The sequence below is a fragment of the Quercus robur genome, chromosome 8 (genome assembly GCF_932294415.1).
Source record: "Quercus robur chromosome 8, dhQueRobu3.1, whole genome shotgun sequence".
NCBI lineage: Eukaryota > Viridiplantae > Streptophyta > Magnoliopsida > Fagales > Fagaceae > Quercus > Quercus robur.
Window position 1 is genome coordinate 65,797,405 of NC_065541.1, and position 20,626 is coordinate 65,818,030.

A 20,626-nucleotide genomic window follows, 5' to 3' on the forward strand; every position below is an offset into this window, starting at 1 on the left:
TGATAAAGGTTGTGTTTATGGTATTATTCTAAAGGAAAAAGTAAACAACAAGTTTAGTGGGTAAAAAAATATTTATAAATAAGAATGAATGAAATATTCTAAGTACATATTAAAAATTGTGTTAATATTTAAATAATAAAAGGACAAAGTTTAGCTACAAAATTGGTTGTAGCTTAAGGCTACAAACTCACTCAATAAAATAAATACTACAACATATTTTGAAAATCTAACCGTTGAATTGCATGTTCTTTACGTCCTTAATACACATGTTAAATTTTGTATCAATCGGATATCATTTACTATATGATCTATAAGCTTATATTTTGTGCATAATTTTAAATTACAAAAACTTGCAATTTAAAAAATTTATTGATGACATAACTATTGATCTTTAATTTTCTTGAAATTTTGCAAGCATGGAGAATATAAAAAGAAGATGTTATCCAATGGTGAATTTGTCAAAATTCACGTCCAATAAAAAGATATTAAATAAGTTTGTAGCCTAAGACAACAACTAATTTTGTAGCTAAACTTTGTCCATAATAAAATATACTATATGTGTATTTTATTATTTATATATATATGATAAATTTTTTTTTGAGAGGTGAAGATAATATAACAAGAGTAACAAGATTCTCAGCACAAAAAAAAGTATATCCTAACCTTTTTTAAAATTTATTTTTAGAAGAGGTATATCCTAACTTATATATACTATATAATGTTAAATCGCCGCCTTCTTGTCGAGAAAGCAATGTCAAATTAATTGTAATTTACTATTGTACTAAATTGTGAAGAAAAGTTAATATAGTATCCGCACATTTCCAAAAGAAAACCAGAGTCGATCAGAATAAAATTTACGAATTTTTTAGGTATATATGTACGTTAAAAACTGATGTTGCACTTATTTTTTGGGGATTGGATTTTAACGTGATTAATGGAAAAGAAATGATAAAGAAGGAAAAAGACGCTCTATATATATATGCTATATATCCTGCGAATATATATCTAAATAATTTAATCTTGCCATCAATTTACGTCATTATAAATGTTTGATAGCTGGATATCTGAAACCCAAGCAACCATTTATACAAATGTCAAGGATCACATGACACAACGATAGATGCTTTTGTCAATCCCTAATCTACTAAACTGCCCTATTAATTTCTCCTTGAGAAGACAGAGTTTGAAATTGCACTCTAAAAAATATTCTGCAATCTGTGCAGATCGTGAAAAATTGCTCTAAGAATTGGCCTGGTGCAATGCTCTAATGTATCAATTCATTGAACTCATTAGATAGATGACAATTCAAAAATAGACATGTCAGCGTGTCAATATCATGATAAATTCAATGCATTGAAACAATATTGAACTCAAACTTTATTTTCTTTCAATTCTCTACACAATTATATTTTTTCACAATATGCTCGATCAAAATGATGTCATTCAATCATAGACTATGTTATTGTAAAAAAAATGTTAGTACATATTTGGTAATTAGTACCATTATTTTTCTTTAAGGTACAAGAAATGACCATCAAAGAACAGTGATGCCTAAGGGACGATCTGGGTGTTAGTTGTTATAGGTCAAAAGTAGGCTTAAAAGGGGCCCAAAGATTGAAAGACTAAACAAGCATGGAGGACGAGATAAGAACATCTACAAGATAAAAATCTTGCTTTTTGTCTTGGATGGATATGCATGGACCTGCATGCAAGCTTACGCTTCTTTCTTAGTCCATCCTTTTTACCCTGTCCCCTTTTGTCGAGCTGGACAGTGATTTAACCCACCAGGTCACCACGTCTTTTCAGAAAAGCAGATAAAAAATTCAGACAAGGTATAAGACTAAGATTTTGAGTATCTTGTAATGAAAATTTTATGGTTGTGGTGATCATACGGCATTTTTAGTTCTGATTTACTTGTGGGTAAGAATATAGGGCATAGTGTCAATGTGTCATATTCAAAAGAAAAACGGAAAAGTAGCTTTCATTGAATATGGTGTTTTGTGTTTTGGCACCATATCATGATAGCATTGCTTAGAGAGCAAATTGGACATTAAAGTGGTTTTGTGTATACTAACTCCAAAATTAAGTTAATGGGCTATCTGATAATCTCGTTCATTTTGACGGAGTCAATGCATGTGCTCAATACTATCCTCACTTTCGGTAGATGGAACCAAAAAAAAAAAAAGAAAAAAAAAAAGTCCAGACTCCAGAGACTTCTTTGATATGTCTAGAATAATTCTCAATGCGTCACACCCTGTAACCATTGGTCTTTGATATTTGTGTGCACCATGCTGAAGAATGATCGTTTTTGTTTTTTAATTCAAAACTCAGTTTTTGGCTCTCCAAAAATTTACTATGAAAAAGGGCTTTTGAGTTTTGACTATTGGTTAGTCGGTCCCAATAGCTTTTGCCTCAGTATTTCTAGCTGATTTCTAACTACTTCAATTCACAGAGGTACGTCGGTTTTTAGGCCAAGCTGTTGGCTGTGAACAATGTCATGCTTTACCATTTAAACGATAAGCATCAACATTTGCTTTTGACATGGAGGAAGGTGATCGCGATTCCCACTGTCTATAAATCTTTTTTTGCAAAGACGGCAGACATGTCTTACCTTAATTAGAATCTCCAATAGTCTATAAGAATTGTTGAATCAAACTATACCTTGATTGAAAGGCTCACCTGTTAGAATCACTTTATTTCCAAATTTCCAGATGGTGTTCATGAACACGACAGCAAGATGTGATCTTTGGAAAGCTCTCCTCATACAAAAGATCTGCCTCAATCAAACAAATATATACTTGATTCTGCATTATCCTTATTTATCCTAAAATGTCAAATTGATTTGAACCACCCTAATCTTTCTAATAACCAGTGAACTTCGGTTTCCACCTCTCTATCATGCATATGTGTCTCAATGTCTCCCCCTACTTCCAATCTTTTCCCCAATCTTGCTTTTTGTAACAAGTGAAAGCTCACCTCTCATATTTCTTTTTTTGTTAATAATAATTCAATAGTTATGATGATGTATGAAATCAATGAGAGCTGCACTCTCTGAACAGGACAAAAGATTATTGGAGTGCACCAGTGTGGTGCCGAACATGGATCCTATGATGGTTAAGTTAGAACTTCTCTCAAGATCTTTGTAAACTCTTTAAAGTATTAAGAGCTTAAGTGTTTTTTTTTTTTTTTTTTTTTGGTGAGGTGAACCTATGTTTTGGTGAGGTCTGGAGTCTGGACCTTATATAGGAGATTTTGAGTGGGTCTATTTGTTTGGTGCCACTACTATCGTAAGAGACGTGTGGACTTAATAGTGTGAGTGGAGTGAATTTCGGAGAAATTATCCCATGTTCTAGGATAGTGAAATGTGGTGTAGCTATATTCACTCGTGAAGGGAGTACCTTGAATTAGCTTAAGTGTTGGGCTTATTGTGAACGACCATTTTTTTACTTAGACAACAACTTCTCATTCTCTTATACTGAACAGTGTGCGTGATTGATGATTTTTTTTTGCCCTCCGTCAAGTTATAATAATGAGGGCAAGATTTGAACAACTAATATTCATCCCAAAAAAAAAAAAATATATATATATATATATATTTTTGAACAACTAATTACTGTAAACCGAAAAGGTAACTGTTAAGCTACAAAGCACCTATTATAACAGACTAAGAGCCCGTTTGGTAATATTGTTTTAATAACATTATTTAAATATTATGCAAATATGTGTGGGTGAAAAAATATTGTGAAAACATGTGTTATGTTGTTTAAACCACACAACCAAATACCCTCTAGGTTGTGAAAAACATTAGCCACACTCAACTTTTAGAAGCTGAATTTGGGCTAGATAATTGAAAGCCCATCCCGTACATTAGCCACACTCAACTCATCTCAAAAATGAACTCTTCTAAAAATTCTTCTCCATGAGTCTAGCTTGGCCCAATGTTTTTCATTGTTCGAGCTTCTTCAATAGAAAGCTTAAACCCTAATTCAATTCCCAACTACTCATAGCTCTCTGTTAAACCCTCAGCAATGTCACTTTTCCGAAAACTCCCACACAAACCCCATAATTCCCTCTCTATCCTCTCCATCACCAACCGATTCTTCAAAACCTTAAACCCTGAGCCATTTCCTGATGTACCCACATCGGCCTATTACGACGACCTCGTCATCTCCGCTGGCCGTGACAGAGACTTCGACACGCTCCGCCACCTCCTCAACAAGCGCGTGAAGGACGGTTGCTTCAACACCACCAACACCTTCAAGTTCATCACCAACAATGACGTGCCCGCTCTGTCCGTACTGCTCGACGAGCTCACAACAAACACACTCGCTCGCCTCGACAAGGGTTTCGCGCGGAAGAGCGCGTACGATTCACTCGTCGCGCGTCTTTGCAAGCTGAATCAGATCGACGGGGCGCTGCGCGTGATCGAGACGATGGCGAGTGGGGAGTACGGTTTGAACGCGTGTACTTTTCACCCCGTTCTCAACGTTCTGACGAAGAAGAAGGAAATGGAACGCGCGTGGCGCGTGGTGGAGATGATGAGAGAGTTTCAGATCCCGCCAGATCTGACGGCTTATAATTACTTTCTGATGGCTTATTGTTTCAACGGCGATGTGAATTCGGCGGCTGATTTGCTGACTAAAATGGTTCAGGATGGAGTTAGTGCGGACACGCGCACGTACGACGCGCTGGTTTTGGGCGCGTGTAAGGCGGGAAAGGTTGAAGGGGCTTTGGTGATACTGAGAAGCATGGTTGATGATGGAGTGCCGATGCTATTGTCTACACACATGTATGTGATAAGAGCTCTGTTGGGTATGGGCTATAATGCACAGGCTGTGAAGTTTGTGAGATGTTTTGCTGGAAAGGACACGTGGCTTGACAAGAATAACTTTGGGTGTTTGGCTAGCAGGTTCATCGAGTTGCAGAGGTTTGATGAGGCTAAGTTGGTGGTGGAGGAAATGAAGAAAAGGGATTTGGAGATGGGTGAAAAATTGAAGGATTTTTACCAAATTAATTGTAAAGATCAAAATTTTAAAATAAATAAATAATTAATTTGACTTGTTAGAAGTTAATCTTAATATCTGCTTGGATACAGTTGTTCCCACGTTTGCGGTTTTTTTTTTTTTTTCTTTGAAGCACGTTTATGATTTTTAGTGGTTGATTTTTGTGGTTGTGGTGGTTTTCTAGTAGGTCCTGTGCATTATTCACGGATCCACAAACCTTTTTTTTAAACATAATTTTTATTAAAAATAGGTCTTACAATATTATTTACACATTTAAAAATTATTTTGTTACAATATTTTCAATTTTTAGTTTTCAGTAAAATAAACGGTATCCAAACAAACCCTTAATTTCAAAAATATATATTGATTTGTAATCTGTTAAAATATATAAGTAATTAATTTGACTTATTAGTATTTCTCAATAATGAGACTCGTGACCAGCCCCAGTGGTTGGTTGGTACTAGATTTTCTTATGAATTTGAAGGTGCTAATTTTATTGGTTTGTCTAAGAGGAAAGAAGGAAGAGTTGGCCAATATATTGCTTGGTGTTAGAACATTACTACTATTATTATTATTATTTCTACTATAAGGACATATCTTGTTTTTAGAAATTCCTTCTTATCTTTTAGTTTGTCTCTTAGAGCATTTGCAGCAGTGGAGGTATAATGCTATAATGCTATATTTTAGCTCCTCAAACCCCAAAATCATACTCACAGCAGTGGAGCTAAATCTATAATTTTTAGCTACATTGCTACAGTGCACATCTATCAATAGATGTGCACTGTTCATGAGAGTTAAAAAAAAAAAAATTTTATTTTATTGAATTTCTCTCTCCTCTTCCATTAAAAAAAAAATTTCTCTTTCTTTCTTTATTACTCTCTCTCCGGCTTCTCTTCTTTCTTCCTCTTTCCTTCTCATTTTTTTTTTCTCCCTCATCTACTCTCTGCTGCCCGTGCCTCTCTACACAAACACAAGCCCCTGCCCAACGCCAACCAAAACCCCAGCCCAGTGCCGACCGAAGCCCCAGCCTAGCGCCGGCGTTCTCCACAACTCCACCCCCTCTCTCTTTGCTATCTCATGCCCAACGCCGACGTGGGTCTTTATCTTGCATTTTCTCTCTCTAGATCTCCACCTCAAAGGCCGAACCTCTAAGCTCCACCCTCTCTCTGCCATCTCATGCCCAGCGCCAATGTGGGTTTGTGTTTGTGTTTTCTAATCTGTTGTGGGCAGTGGGCTTGTGTTTGTGTTTGTGGCAGTGGGCTTGTGTTTTCCAATGTGGCTGTTATGGGGGCAGCGATGAAGATAGAGTGAAAGAGAAAGAAAGACAAAGCTGAAGTAGAAAAATAAAAATGCAAGTGAAGATAGAGTGAAGATAAAGAGGAGTACGTGCGTGGAGGAGAAAAACAAAGAGTTAAAAAGAAAAAAAAAAGGAAAAAGAAAAAAGAAACGTGTATTTGGATGAAAAGTGTAGGAAAAATAAAATAAAGAATAATAAGAAATTAAAATTAAGAAATGTTACCATAATATTTTTGCAATAAATTTTAAATGATAGGTTATTACTATATTGGTGAGAAAAAAATAATTTTTTTGATGGTGGTGGTTGCGGTGGTGGTGGTGGTTGTGGTGGCGGTGGTGGTAGTGACAGTGGTGGTGGTAGTGGTTGTGATTGTTGTTTATTGTAGACAATATATTATTCTATCATGTGGCGGCGGCGGAAGAGTTGGCGGCGGTGGAAGATTCGGTGGCGGCGGCAGTGGCGGTGGTAGTGATTGTGGTGGCGGTGGAAAAGTCGATGGCAGCGGCGGCAGTAGTGACAGCGGTAGCGGTTGCGGATGGTTGTGATTGTTGTTTATTGTAATAGATATATTATTTTATTGTAGGGGATATATTATTTTATTGTGATGTTTATATTATTTTATTGTGTTGAAAACTAAAATAAATCCACTGCTGCAGCATGTGTGTAGGTAAAATAGATAAAGTAACTTTTGGTGGAGCTAAAAAGCTAAATTTTTAGCTCTACTGCTGGAGATGCTCTTATAAGACAAATAGACAACATTTAAACTATATAATTATATATAACCATACATGGTTTTTGTAAGAAAACATTGAATAATAGAACTCAGGAATTTCATTGTTCTCTCTTTGTCTTTTGTTTGGTTCAAAGATTTCTACAAAATTCTTTCTAGATATTTTGTAGTTGCTTGAGGTAATTTTGTTAATTCATGGATGGTTTGCCAATGAATTAATAGATCATGAGAATTTGATTTCATCTCATGTGTTATACATTTTGTTTTTATTCTAATCCTAATCATGTCTCCCCAATTAAGATCATTAATTGAAATAAAGTAATTTGGTTTTTTTTTTTTTTTTTTTTTTTTTTTTTTGTGTGTGGGGGTGGGGGATACCAAGTTCAAAGCTGATTTGTTAAGGAGAGAAGTTAGTCTTATAAATAGGAGAGGAAGATCATGATAAAGGAGAAATGAGAATGGGAGTAGATAAAATGACACTACCCCATTGGTTAGTTGTATTCTATTTTCTTCTTCTCCTTCCCTGACTCTGTCTTTGGTTCTTTGGTACTGCATTGTCTCAGTACATTGTAAATGCTACAAAGCTTGGTCCATGTCTAGTCGACAAAGACTCCATATACAAAGTCATAAATGATGTAAAATTGATTGCTCTGCAGGCTTTAGGAGGGCATTCCCAACTAGTTCACCCTTCAATAAAGATTTAACTACCTATTTTTACACTTAAAACACATTTAGAGTTTCTCCCACACTAACATTAATTATAAAGCTCAAGTTCTCAAGCATTCACCGACTGCCCTATATCATTCCTCGATTTACCATTTGATTGGGAAGTATCGACAATTGCTTTCTACTTAGAGCAACATGATCAGTACCATCCGACACTAGAAGACAAAAATGAACAATCGCATAATTTCGCTGCGCTTTCAAGAGTTCCGTCTACTTTTAATGAAAAAGGTTTTCTCCTAATAGAAAAGCAAATTACCCCTCAAAATTTTAGAAATCTTCACTCTCGAGGCCAAACTATGAAAGACCATTTTTAACCCAATCCAGTTTTAGTCTGCCTTAATTTCCCCCAGCACCTAGGGGCTAGGGCAATAACCCCGCACAAATGGGCTTTCCATCCAAATCCAATAAAATAAGTCATCTTAAAAAGGAACTCTTCTAGCTCCTCCATGGGGTCTATCTAAAGTAATAGCCAAATGGGCTTGACCCAACGAAGCCTACCATCATCACATGAGCCCAAAATTTGAGCTTCTTCAAATCTTTTTTTTTTGAGAAACTGCTTCTTCAAATCTAAAGCTTAAACCCTAATTCAAATTCCGTACAGGCTACTATACACAAAACTAAAAAGTCTGTGTTGTTAAACCCTCGTATATGTCTGTTTACCGAAAACTCTCTCATTATTCTCAAACCCCATAACAATACCATGAAATCTCTTGAATTTTTTTTTGTTGAGAAAAAAAAAAAAATCTTGAAAGTTGAATGAAACAAAGGGTAGAGGGCCAGAGGCAACTTTTTATATATTTTAATTTTATAAAAAAAATCAATAATTATAGGAGAATATGAGAGATTTGAGCTTTTGAATATCATAGACACACAAGAAATGTCAAAGCGTTAGGTAGAGGCATTTGAGCATGATATTAGCACTCCTTTTTGTAGCATTTAGAAATTTAGAAATTTAGTACTACTACTGTCTTTTTTTATTTATTTTTTAGCAATTAGTAGTTTAGTACTACTACAACTTTGATAGACAGTTCCCAAATAAATGTGAATTTTATTGTATTTCAAGTTTCAGCGGCAGCAAATAGGTAGATATTTATAAAAGTATTGTCCTCAAGTTGAAGTTAGTTTGAAGGAAAGGACAAACAAGAAACTTGGTTCCCAAATGTACAAACAAACATTGAATTCGATGTAAAAATATCTCACAAAATATAACGAGGACATCTACATCAACAATAATGCTCTAACAAGACAAAGTAGTAAAATATTTCCCACCCAATAATACTCATAAAAACCTTAATTTAAATTTTAAACAAACAAGTCTCTCCTATTCAGTTCACTTGTGTCATGTTACTGTTACCTAGTAACAAATTAACAATGTGACATTCTAACTAACCAAAGAGTCTAAGAATTAACGCCAAAAAAATCCACACACAAAGAAAGAGACATTTTAATTTTGTATAGTTTTGGTATCACATGTTGAAGGGAAAAAGAAAAAAGAAAAGACATTAGATTATAACTAATAACTATAATAAAGTCGTTCCCGTCTAACTCCATTACGGGAGCTGACGTCACCGCCGGTCACAAAAAATGCACGGCCAATCTCCCTTTGAGTCAGAATCCGATGCTTCTTCTTCACTCTCTCTCTCTCTCTCTCTCACCATTTCTCTCTCTCAATCCCCAAACCCACTCAAACCTCCGACCCATCTCCCTAAATGGATCGCCCGGGTCCGCGCCACGCCACCCGACCCAGCCCTGGATCCGGATCCGGATCGGGCGGTGGAGGACGCGAGGACTGTTGGAGTGAAGGCGCGACGGAGACACTAATCGAAGCGTGGGGTGACCGTTACGTCCAACTTAACAGAGGTAACCTCCGTCAGAAAGATTGGAAGGAAGTCGCCGACGCCGTCAACAACCGTCAAAACGGCGTCAAGCCACGTAAGACCGACATCCAGTGCAAGAACCGCATCGACACGTTGAAGAAGAAGTACAAGGTGGAGAAGGCCAAACAGCCGACGTCAAAGTGGCCGTTTTATTACCGTCTCCACTCTCTCATCGGCGCCGCTAACGCCGTCAACAAGAAACCCACCACCGTTACTTTCACCGTCAAACCCAAATCGAACCCTAACCCTACCCCCACCGACAGTGACGATGATGAAGACGATGAAGAAGACGACGTCGTAGTGAGGAAGAATAGAGTGGAGAGCATGGATTTCTCAGATGGAGCTGCGTGTAAAGAATTGGCGAGAGCGATATTGAAGTTCGGGGAGATATATGAGAGGATTGAGAGCTCGAAGCAGCAACAGATGATGGAGTTGGAGAAGCAGAGGATGGAGTTCACTAAGGACCTTGAGTTTCAGAGGATGAACATGTTCATGGATGCTCAATTGGAGATCGAGAAATCGAAGCGAGCTAAGTACTCGCCGAGCTCAGGTGATAATTTTGTAAGAGACTCAGTTTTCGCGTATTTGTTTAGTGATTCGTATTTTTCTTGATTTAATTTGTGAGCAATTTGGACCTTGTTTTTGAATTATGAATAAAAGTGAGAAATTTGGATTTGATCGTATAGTTTTGTGGATTATGTGGTGAAAGTTGGGTGGTATTTGTGGGCATTATGAAACTAATGTACAAAGAAGAGAGCAGTGTTGCAGTGTGTGAGAAGGAATGATTTGGATTTTCCTGTACTTCTCATTGATTTAATGTGGGTTTGATATTATGTTCAAAGGGTATAAGTGTTTTTTACTTTTTATTTTTAAATAGTATCAAATGATTTTTCCTTAATTTTTGATGAGTTTCGTTCAGCCTGGAAATACGAGATTTCAATTCTTTTTTTATCGGTTTACTTAAACGAGAATGTGGTGAATTGAACATATACATAATCGAAGTTTTGGATTTATGTGTTTGATGGTGTTCAATCTCATTGAGGCCATTGGTGAAGCGACTAAGAGAGAACCCAATGTCGGTCCAATATCCAGGTTTGGCCTGGAAGACAGTTGAACAGCTCAAATTTGACATGCACCGTCAAAACTTAATGTAATTGTAGCCTGAGGTAGGCTTTTGTTTGGTTGGCGGTAAAATCCCAATCTTCCTGAATTGTGTCTCTAGTAATTCGAAGCTGTGATGACTGTAAAACTTTTGAGACATGATAGGAATTTTAAGCCAGAGAGGACATGATCACATGAAGCTGGGGCTTATGTTGATTTGATAGGAATTTGATTGGAATGACTTTCAAGTCAGAGAGGGCTTGATCAGAATTTGATGGGATTGAATCACCCAGGTAATTAGTCTTGTCAATTTAGTTTTGAGACAAGATTATGCATCTAAAGCGTGCATGGCTAATAATAGTTACCTGCAATGCTAAATATTTTTGCATTTCTGTGATTGAAATTTTGCAAGATAGATGAATGTTGTAAACCTATTTCTTTGACACCTGGGATCATGGCATAACCTATAAACAAAAATCATTGTATACTTACGTTGGGTAAGCCAGTACCCATAATTTCACTCTATTCTAAATGTGGAAGTGCTCTGTATACCCATTTTAGAGAGTTGTTACTGATAGCAGATGAACTTTAATAATTTGCTTCATGGTATTTGATCTCTTTGCGAAAACCAGAAAAGTGGGGGAAAACCAAAGAGAAAACAGAACTTGGTGGTGTGTGCTATCTTCTAATTTCTTCCTTTATCATTGTTTCTAATTAGTTGTTTATTGCTTAAATCTGCGAGTGCAGCCCAAGGCCATCTCTTCTATGTCTATTAAAGTTCATGATGCTGATAGACTTGGCATAACCTTCCAATTAGTCTAATAAGGTTCCTTTTGTGAATTTTGCATACCTTAAACAGGGAAGAAGTTATAAGCTGAGATTGCACGAATGCTTTTCGTTCTTCAAGTGGGGAAGTACAGCCTCTTGATCTCTTTTGAAACATGCTTTCGAACTCTTCTGTTTAAAAGACATGTTGTCCATGAAAGCTTTTGAACATGATGTGGCAGTGTTGTATAATTGTTGTAACATTCAGTGTACATGATTAGTTATTTTGCCACATATCATATCCTGTACTTGTGTTTTGTAATTACCGTGTGATTAATGCTACTTTCTTTATTCATAGATCTCAAAGTTTCTGTTATGAAGTGCGGAGGAATGGGACGCTTGTTTCTCACATGAAGTAAAGCGATGTTGCTTCAACTTGTCTGTGGTCCTGTGGATTATGTTTATGGCTTTATGCAAAACCTGCTCATTATGATAAAAATAAAATTAGGGCAAAACTTAGGTACAAATACAATATATTAGACTTTCCCAATTAAATTTAAAAATATGATTTCATAGACCAGTGAAGCACAAACCATGTTTTTTTTTTCAAGAACAATAAAATCCAATGCAACCATGCGTTTAAATTTAGTTGGGGACCTAATATACTGTATCTAAGGAACTTACCAAAGTTTTATCCGTTAAAATTTTAACTTTAGTTCTAGTCACTTGAGACATCTGGATATTTACATGACAAAATAAAATCTACAATTTTTTATAGCTATTGACTAACACTGGAGGTATGTCTAATGGAAACTAAGAAAGTTGTAATTTGGTAAAGAAAGTAAGAAACTAGACGCCCTTATTATTATTATTTTTTTTGGCGAAGAAGGAACTATAAACTTCTCAGCAACTAACTGTGGTATTTTGCATTTTTCTGTGTTGCATATTAACCTCCTGATTACCATCTAATGTTGAGAATGTTTTGCAGGGTTTAAGCCTTTTCCATTGCTAAGTTACTCACGCTCTCCATGGGTTTAAACCTTTTAAGTCTAGTCAATAGGAGGACTTTTTGAGTTTGTGCCGTGTATTGACATTTATGCATTTTTATAAGATGGCAACAGAGTTGTTAGGATAAGCAGTAGAGTTTCTATCCCTCCAAATGGCAATTAGTTTTGATCAATTGCTGAACATTTCCAACACGCTAATTAGTCATTAGTAGCGGACAAGAAATTTGGGGCATAGGAAATTGTTAATACGTTGTTTTGGCAACCATTACAAGATTTGAGATGCACTTTAGACTAAAGAGAAACTTTGGATTCGCATTGCAACAAAAAAATGTTGATGGCACGTTGTGGGGTTAGTGAAATCATAGCCAATGCTCTTTGTTGCATGAAAACAGTGAGCACCGACTCTTACTAAATTCTACTTTCAAACAAGCAAGGCCAAAATGTATTATTGTCCTTTATTGGAAATGAATGCTGAGATATGTTGGTACAGCAAGATTGAATGCTCAAGCTGCTCTGCCTTCTGTTGCACTCTGGTCAGAGGATAAGATAGCAATTCAGATCGCCGAATTTGAAAACAATAAGATTATACGATTCCTATCAAACAAAAAAAACAAAAAAAAATTTATTCACAGACATAACAATAACAACAAATCAAGCTTTAATCCTAAATTTTTAAATTTTTTGAAGTCAACTGTGGAACGGTCACACGTATATAAGGGAAAAGTGGTTAACTGATAACAATTTATGTTAAAAAAATTATGCCAAAAGTTTTGCAGTAGCTGCAATATGAATATATGATCCTTTGCTGAATCAAAGTGGATCATATTGGTAATTTGGTATTTACTCTGGCTAGGTCTTGCGAGTACAACAGCACAATTTTTATCAATTTCTGGAATTAGGACTTTAAAATTGCAAATCTATAGGTACGGTTTTAGTTATTTTTCTAGATTATTTTCTAGATTATGAAATGAACATATATAAAAATATGCTAGTTGTATCTTATTACATGACTAAAGCAAACATTAGGAGAAGCATTCTAAGTTCTAACTCTCTAGGTAGTAATGAAATATTTACTCAATTCTTGATTAAGAACATAAATTTAAAGCCACGTTCATCAAATTACCATGAGAGAGCATAAATCATGAATCACAAATCATAATACATATGGGATTTGGCCAAAATCATTCACTGGTCCATATCGGCTCAAATCAGATGGACTCTGGCTGAAACTATAACTCAGTCCATTGCAAGAAAAAGCATCAGGGAAAGGAGCCATGCTAATGCGATCATCCAAGATAGTTGAAGATGATAAAGAAGAAGGTGTTGATGATGATGAAGCAACAGCTGCATAACGAGACAGACGAGCTCTAGCAATGGCTAGTTCATGTTGAAGCTCAACCATCTTTCTTTGCAACAAAGCTATGGCACCAATGCACCCATAAACTGGGTCTCTAAGCCTTGCCTCGGCCTCATATGCAAGTGAATTCACCGTGTCCTCACGTTGCTCCTCTGGCACTTCCATGAGGATCTTGCTTACATTGCTTGCTCCAAACACCTTGTGAACCTTGGCAAATTTCTTTGGCTCATCGGAGCGAAAATAAGGTGCAAATATACAATTGGGGGTGCATCTTCTTTTCAAGAATTTGCAAGCTGCACAAGAAGAACTTGAACGGGGCTCATGACTCTTCATGGTTTCAGTTCATCCACTTATGTCCTATCCTTCTCACTTCGACACCATCTCTTATATATAGGCATGCGATTCTTGTATTGAATTGATTGTTACTGTTAATATGCAGGCCTATTAGCTCAGCTGGTTAGAGCGTCGTGCTAATAACGCGAAGGTCGCAGGTTCGAGACCTGCATGGGCCACTTTGTAGTTTTTTGTTCATCCCTAAAGTTTAGACCAGCATATAAACAATTTTTGTGTCTAATTTTTAAATACACAATTGATCCCTAAAGTTTAGCCCAGCCTATAAACAATTTTAGTATTGAATTTATTTTTTTACTTTGGCTTGAATACACAATTGGTCTAACGCAAAGGTCGCAGGTTAGAAACCTGCATATATGGGACACTTTGTAATTTTTTGTTGATCCCTAAAGTTTAGACCAACATATAAATAATTTTAGTGTCTAATGTTTAAATACACAATTGATCCTTAAAGTTTAGCCCAACCTATAAACAATTTTATTGTCGAATTTTTTTTTTTTTTTTTACTTTGGCTTAGCCTATAAAAAATTTTAGTGTCTAATTTATTTTTTTACTTTGGCTTAAATACACAATTGATCCCTAAAGTTTAACCCATAAACAATTTTAGTGTCTATTTTTATAATAAAATTAAGTGGTAAATTACTTTGGCTTAAAAATACAATTTATCCCTAAAGTTTAGCCCATAAACAATTTTAGTGTCTAAAATTTAAAGTAATTGCTTTCAGTCCCCGTAAAGTAATGATGTGTTAGTCTTAAATTCAACCACGTCATTTCATGTTAGTAACTAAAATTTCTTATAGACTAATATTTAGGGAACCAACAATATATTTTGGCCAATTAATTTTGAACTTAAAGTGGAAAGGCCCAAATAATTGAACATGGGACAACAAAATTTATATTAGTAACCGTGAGAAAGACATGATAGTTTTTGATCTAAAAGAAAGACATGATAGTTCATCAACAAAGATGAGCCTTGCTTTATTTGGGCATTTTTCATAAGGGCTCTCACCAAATTTACAACGCAATGATTCTATCTCTTTTTTCTTTTTTCTTTTTAAAGTGATAAAAAAGAGCAATAAAATTATTATTATTTACTTGAGGTGGAACCGAAAAGGTGCTCAAAATAATTGAACATGGGACAGCATAATTTGAATTGGTAACTTTGAGAGAGACATGATAGTTCATCAACAAAGATGAGATGCTTCATTCGATTGAAGAAAAGAAATTTCACAAGAAAAGTAAAACCACTCCTAAAGGAAGTTGGATTTATCCACAAGAGGCAACCCGGAGAGTGCAAGTTAGGAATCTGCACGAGATAGTGGAGCCAAAGATAAAGTAATAGGCCATGCCGGTTTTGTGTTCTTTTTCCCCAATAGTTTTTTTTTTCCTTTCCACCACCACTAACTATTTGAGGTACCACCGTGCACCTTTGGTGCGGTGGTCACTCCACAAGAATAAATACTTGTGGAATATGGGGTTTAGGAGTCGAGATTCAAGTTTCCAAAATGAAGTTTCATACACATATACATTTAAATTAAGTTAAAGTATAAATTTTATCTTGTAAAAAAAAAAAAAAAACTATTTGAGGTAAAGAAAAAGAAAGTCCCAGGTGAAACATCTGTTTGCATTGCTAAAATCAGTCAAATACTACTCAATAATAATAATAATAATAAACCTCTGACAAAAATAGTACAATGTTATGTCCTCTCCAAAACAAGTTTTTCTATTTCCTCTTTGTTTTTTCATAAAATTGCAGAATGGAAGTTGAAATTTCCGAGGGAAAGATTTTTGTGCATTTATCAAACAAAATCCAAGGAAAAAAAAGTTATAAGATTTCAATGCCATTAGTTTCTTTAACTTGAACGTAATGGCATGGTTTCTACTTTCTAGCAGTAGTCCAACATTTGTAGCTTATAATTATTCTCATGTTTAATATGTAAGATGAATAGATGAGACCATAAATTACATGTGTTTTGATAATATAAGAATTTTTTAATATAAAATAAAGATATTTTTCCCTTTTATTTTATTTTTCAAAGCCATGACAATTGATGGGTATTATTTATTTATTTATTTTTGATAATTTGCAATATATTAGCTAAGAAACACAGAGATACAAGGAAGAGTCTTTGGCAATAAACAAGATAAATTGATGGGTATTAGTTGTATCATTTTATCTCGTTTACTCCCAAAGACTCTTCCTTCTCACTTTTGTCCATCCAAGACTTGCCTAGGATATTAGTTGTTCAACCAAGAAACTTGTCTAGGAATACTCTGATCGAGTAATGCTAAAACCACAACTTTTACCATAATGTATTTATATGGGGAGTAGTGAGTGGTAGAGTAAAGTTGTGAACCCATCACCTTTACTTCACCATTCATAACTTGTAATATAAGCAAGTTGTGAAAAAAGTTATGGTCCTAATATTTCTTACTATGATCTATCAATAACATTTTTATCCAAAGTATTTATAATTGAAGGATAAAGCTCTTGCAACTGAAGTGCATAATCTTTTCTCCACCAACCCACAATCTTCAGCTATGTGCAAGAATCCCAAGACTCATGCCTCCTTTAAATGGCATCACATCAATCATGCTGTGACTCCAAGAAATGAAGGAAAACAAGGAAAGTGTAGTCATGAATGACTTGACTCATATATAAACACTAGACCACATCCACTCTAAAGTTTTTTTTTTTTGGGGGGGGGGGGGGGGGGGGGAGACACTAAAAAAACTCTGTTACTTTCCATAAATTGAATTTTAGTGGATTTTAACTTAGGTATTATAGAAGTTTAGGCAAGCACCATATTGGTACTCTTTAATTAAGTAATCTTCTTTTCTAGGTTTTCCAAAACTCTCGTTTGGACAAGTTGGGGAGGGGGGAGACACTAAATAAACTCTGTTATTTTCCATAAATTGAATTTTAACTTAAATATTATAGAAGTTTAGGCAAGTACCACACTAGTACTCTTTAATTAAGTGATCTTCTTTTTTAGGTCTTCCAAAACTCTTGTTTGGACAAGTGGCCCACTAGGATTCTTTGCATCATTAATAATAAGAATCATCTTCATGATTTAGATTGTAGACCCACAATAATTGAATAAAAATACTTTGCAAATGACAATAAAAATCACATTAATGGGTCTAAGAACAGAATGAGAAGGATTTTTGGACTATGTTGTGGGGAAACTAGTTGAATTTTTTGGCTAGTTGGGGCAGTGGCGATGGGGATGTTGTCGGTGGAGAATGGGGGCTTTTTTATTTTTTATTTTATACCAGCAACAGTTATGCTATGTAAAATAAATTTTTTTACACCATAATACACTCCATTAGCCACATACACATTACATAATGATTCTAAAGACATATAGACGGAAATGATTAATTTATAAATGTTTTCAGAAATTTTTGGATTGAAATAAAACTTTTTAAATTTTAAGAACTAAAATAATTTGGAATCTAAAAACTTATCCAAACACATTATAAGCCTTTTTTAATAAACATTTTAGCAACCAAAAAATAAACTTTCAAAGTAAAAATAAGTTTTCTTTGGTAATAATGAGGTCATATAATATATATCATATATGATTGTAGGTAAAATTTCAAAATCTAGAATTTGTTTTTGTTCTATCACTTCAAGTATCATTGCTTGTGCTCCCTACTCAGCATTAATCAAAGAGGAAAGTGAAAATGTCACTTCAAAAGTTTGGTGGTTGAGAAATGAGAAAAGGAACTCAGAAAAGGGACAAAGATGATAATGCTTATTGCTTCCTTCAAGAGCCCACTTCTGTATTGGCCGTCGTTTTCCCAAAAGACAGAAACCCAAAATGGACGGCTCAAAATCTTTCCCACGCGCTGTTGCCAAAGATTCTAGGACCACACATGATGAAAGATGAACGGGTGTGAGATTCACGCGCGTAATGGGAGAACGGGGGTTATGAGTAATTTAGACTTTTATAAGGGTGAGGAAAATGGGCCGGCCCAAGAATGAATGATTGGAGACGATAGAGTTCCACTTTGGTTGATCTTTGTCTTTTTTGTTACAATGTGGTGTGAATTGTGATCAACTTTTGCTTGACTTTGGTGTGTGAATTGCTTTCAAGTTTCAACTCCACCATGTTTTGGCTCCGGGGCACTTGATGATAATTGATAAAGCTATCTTTCGATACTTGACTTGTGAGAATGAGACTATACATTGTGAGAGAGAGAGAGAGAGAGAGAGAGAGAGAGAGAGAGAGAGAGAGAGGCTATAAGGGGATGAGCTTCATTAGAGAGAGATTAGAGGTCAAAAACGAGCTTCATCATTGGCTTGAAAGATTTTATTGTGGTTTAGCTTTGAGCAAACTAAAAAAAGATCCAAGCAGTTTTAAAGAGGGAAAAAAAGTGTGTTCCATTGAGTAACAACATGAAAAAGTATCAAAGTTTTGTGAATGGCTAGAAAGGTTGGCCCATGGTGAATCAGGATAGGATAATCCATACTAAAGTTTTGATGTATGAGTTCCTACAAAGCTTGGCCCATGTCTAGTCAACATTTGGGCTGGTCATAGGAATTAAAATTGAATTAAGCCATTTGATTGTCTCGCACAATAAAAGTAGGGGTAACTCTAAAGAGTAGAATACTTTTTTTTTGCTCTTGAAAACTTGTGGTTATTTTCATTTTAGCCCTTTATTATTGAAAATTTCATTTGTTTCATCATGTTCAATTTTGTTTTCATATTGGCCTTGTAGTTCATTTTCATTAGGGTCTGATTGGATGGAGGGAAAGGGAGAAGGAAAGGGAGGGGACATTACTCTCCTCTACTCCCTTTCTCTCGCTTCCCATCCAATCAAATCAAATCATAATATGACAGTTAAATGTCAGATAAGTGGTGTCTATTAAGACACGTTATCCATATAATTCTAGGTGTCATCAAATTATTAATGGGAGCAAACAACATGAACAATATGAAAATATAATCAAATATGAAGTGTTAAAATAAAATTTTTGAAATGTAAAGAGAATAATGATAATAACCCCAAACTTTAAAAGCCAAAAATATACTTTAATCAAAAGTAAACTATATAAAAGATATGAGGCACTATGATGTTAATTAATATTATTTTAGAATAGTATTATTACGTGCCTTTCATTCCTTTTTCTTATACGGGAAAGTACTTTAAATTGTATTTCGTACACTCATCGAGATGTTGACTGATATCCTTTTTGAGATCTCCAAAAACAGTAAACTAATAACAAGAAAACTAATATAAGAAAAATAAATTTTGAAGTGGCTTCAAAATTTTCGACTTATTGCACATAAACCAAACAGACAATCCATTTCAGTAGGTAGCCCAGTCAAATAATTTTTGTTTAGCTCTCATAAATATATTAGATGAGAAGGAAAAATAAATAAATAAATAACAAGAGAGAGATAAATTTGACCGCTTCTTTTTTTCTTTTATATATTTTTATTTGTTCCATCATATAATTCAAGAATTAATAAGAACAAAATGTGGTTTCAAACATATTTGAAGTTATCTTTTCCAACTTATTATGTGACAAATTATAAGGCTGTTCATGTGTATTATTTATAATTTAAACAAGTTACATGATTCATTAAAAAAGCCATGTAAATAAAACTACGAATGAATGATTTTTTAATTGTCATTTAGTAGGTTGGATTCGTTGGAATAAGATAGTTCCAAACATATTTGGAGTTAATCTTTTTCAATTAATAAACAAAGATTTTAGGAGCATCAAGACTTTATGCTTGTTTAATTATCAAACATATTTGTAGTTTTCTTCTTCAACCCACTATGTAATAAATAACAAGAGAGAGAGATAAATTTGACCGCTTCTTTTTTTCTTTTATATATTTTTATTTGTTCCATCATATAATTCAAGAATTAATAAGAACAAAATGTGGTTTCAAACATATTTGAAGTTATCTTTTCCAACTTATTATGTGACAAATTATAAGACTGTTCATGTGTATTATTTATAATTTAAACAAGTTACATGATTCATTAAAAAAGTCATGTAAATAAAACTACGAATGAATGATTTTTTAATTGTCATTTAGTAGGTTGGATTCGTTGGAATAAGATAGTTCCAAACATATTTGGAGTTAATCTTTTTCAATTAATAAACAAAGATTTTAGGAGCATCAAGACTTTATGCTTGTTTAATTATCAAACATATTTGTAGTTATCTTCTTCAACCCACTATGTGATAAATTATAAAGCTATTCATGTATATTATTTAGAATTCAAACAAGTTACATGATTCATTAAAAAGGTCATGTAATTTAAATTATACGTGAATGATTTCTTCAATTGTCATTTAATATGTTGAAATAAGATAACTCCAAACATGTTTAAAGCCAAACTTTTTCTAATTAATAAACAAAGATTTTAGGACCATCAAGACTTT

The 20,626-nt window shown here is 34.6% G+C and overlaps 3 protein-coding genes and 1 non-coding gene across 4 annotated transcripts; 3 read left to right on the forward strand and 1 right to left on the reverse strand.

Annotated features, from left to right (window-relative positions):
* Positions 1–3,885: 3,885 nt before the first annotated feature.
* LOC126697758 (pentatricopeptide repeat-containing protein At3g56030, mitochondrial-like) lies at positions 3,886–5,092 on the forward strand. The gene has a single exon (XM_050394851.1). The coding sequence runs from the start codon at positions 4,029–4,031 to the stop codon at positions 5,046–5,048; it is 1,020 nt and encodes a 339-aa protein (XP_050250808.1). The 5' UTR covers positions 3,886–4,028; the 3' UTR covers positions 5,049–5,092.
* Positions 5,093–9,229: 4,137 nt separating this feature from the next.
* Positions 9,230–11,856, forward strand: LOC126697759 (trihelix transcription factor ENAP2-like). The gene is made up of 2 exons (XM_050394852.1): positions 9,230–10,183; positions 11,594–11,856. The coding sequence occupies exons 1-2, from the start codon at positions 9,466–9,468 to the stop codon at positions 11,605–11,607; spliced, it is 732 nt and encodes a 243-aa protein (XP_050250809.1). The 5' UTR covers positions 9,230–9,465; the 3' UTR covers positions 11,608–11,856.
* Positions 11,857–13,558: 1,702 nt separating this feature from the next.
* LOC126697760 (LOB domain-containing protein 21) lies at positions 13,559–14,266 on the reverse strand. Its single transcript, XM_050394854.1, has one exon. It carries the CDS (start codon positions 14,194–14,196, stop codon positions 13,660–13,662), a length of 537 nt encoding a protein of 178 aa, XP_050250811.1. The 5' UTR covers positions 14,197–14,266; the 3' UTR covers positions 13,559–13,659.
* A 35-nt stretch (positions 14,267–14,301) lies between these two features.
* TRNAI-AAU (transfer RNA isoleucine (anticodon AAU)) lies at positions 14,302–14,375 on the forward strand. The gene has a single exon. It is a non-coding gene; the product is annotated as a tRNA-Ile (tRNA).
* The last annotated feature ends 6,251 nt before the right edge of the window (positions 14,376–20,626 follow it).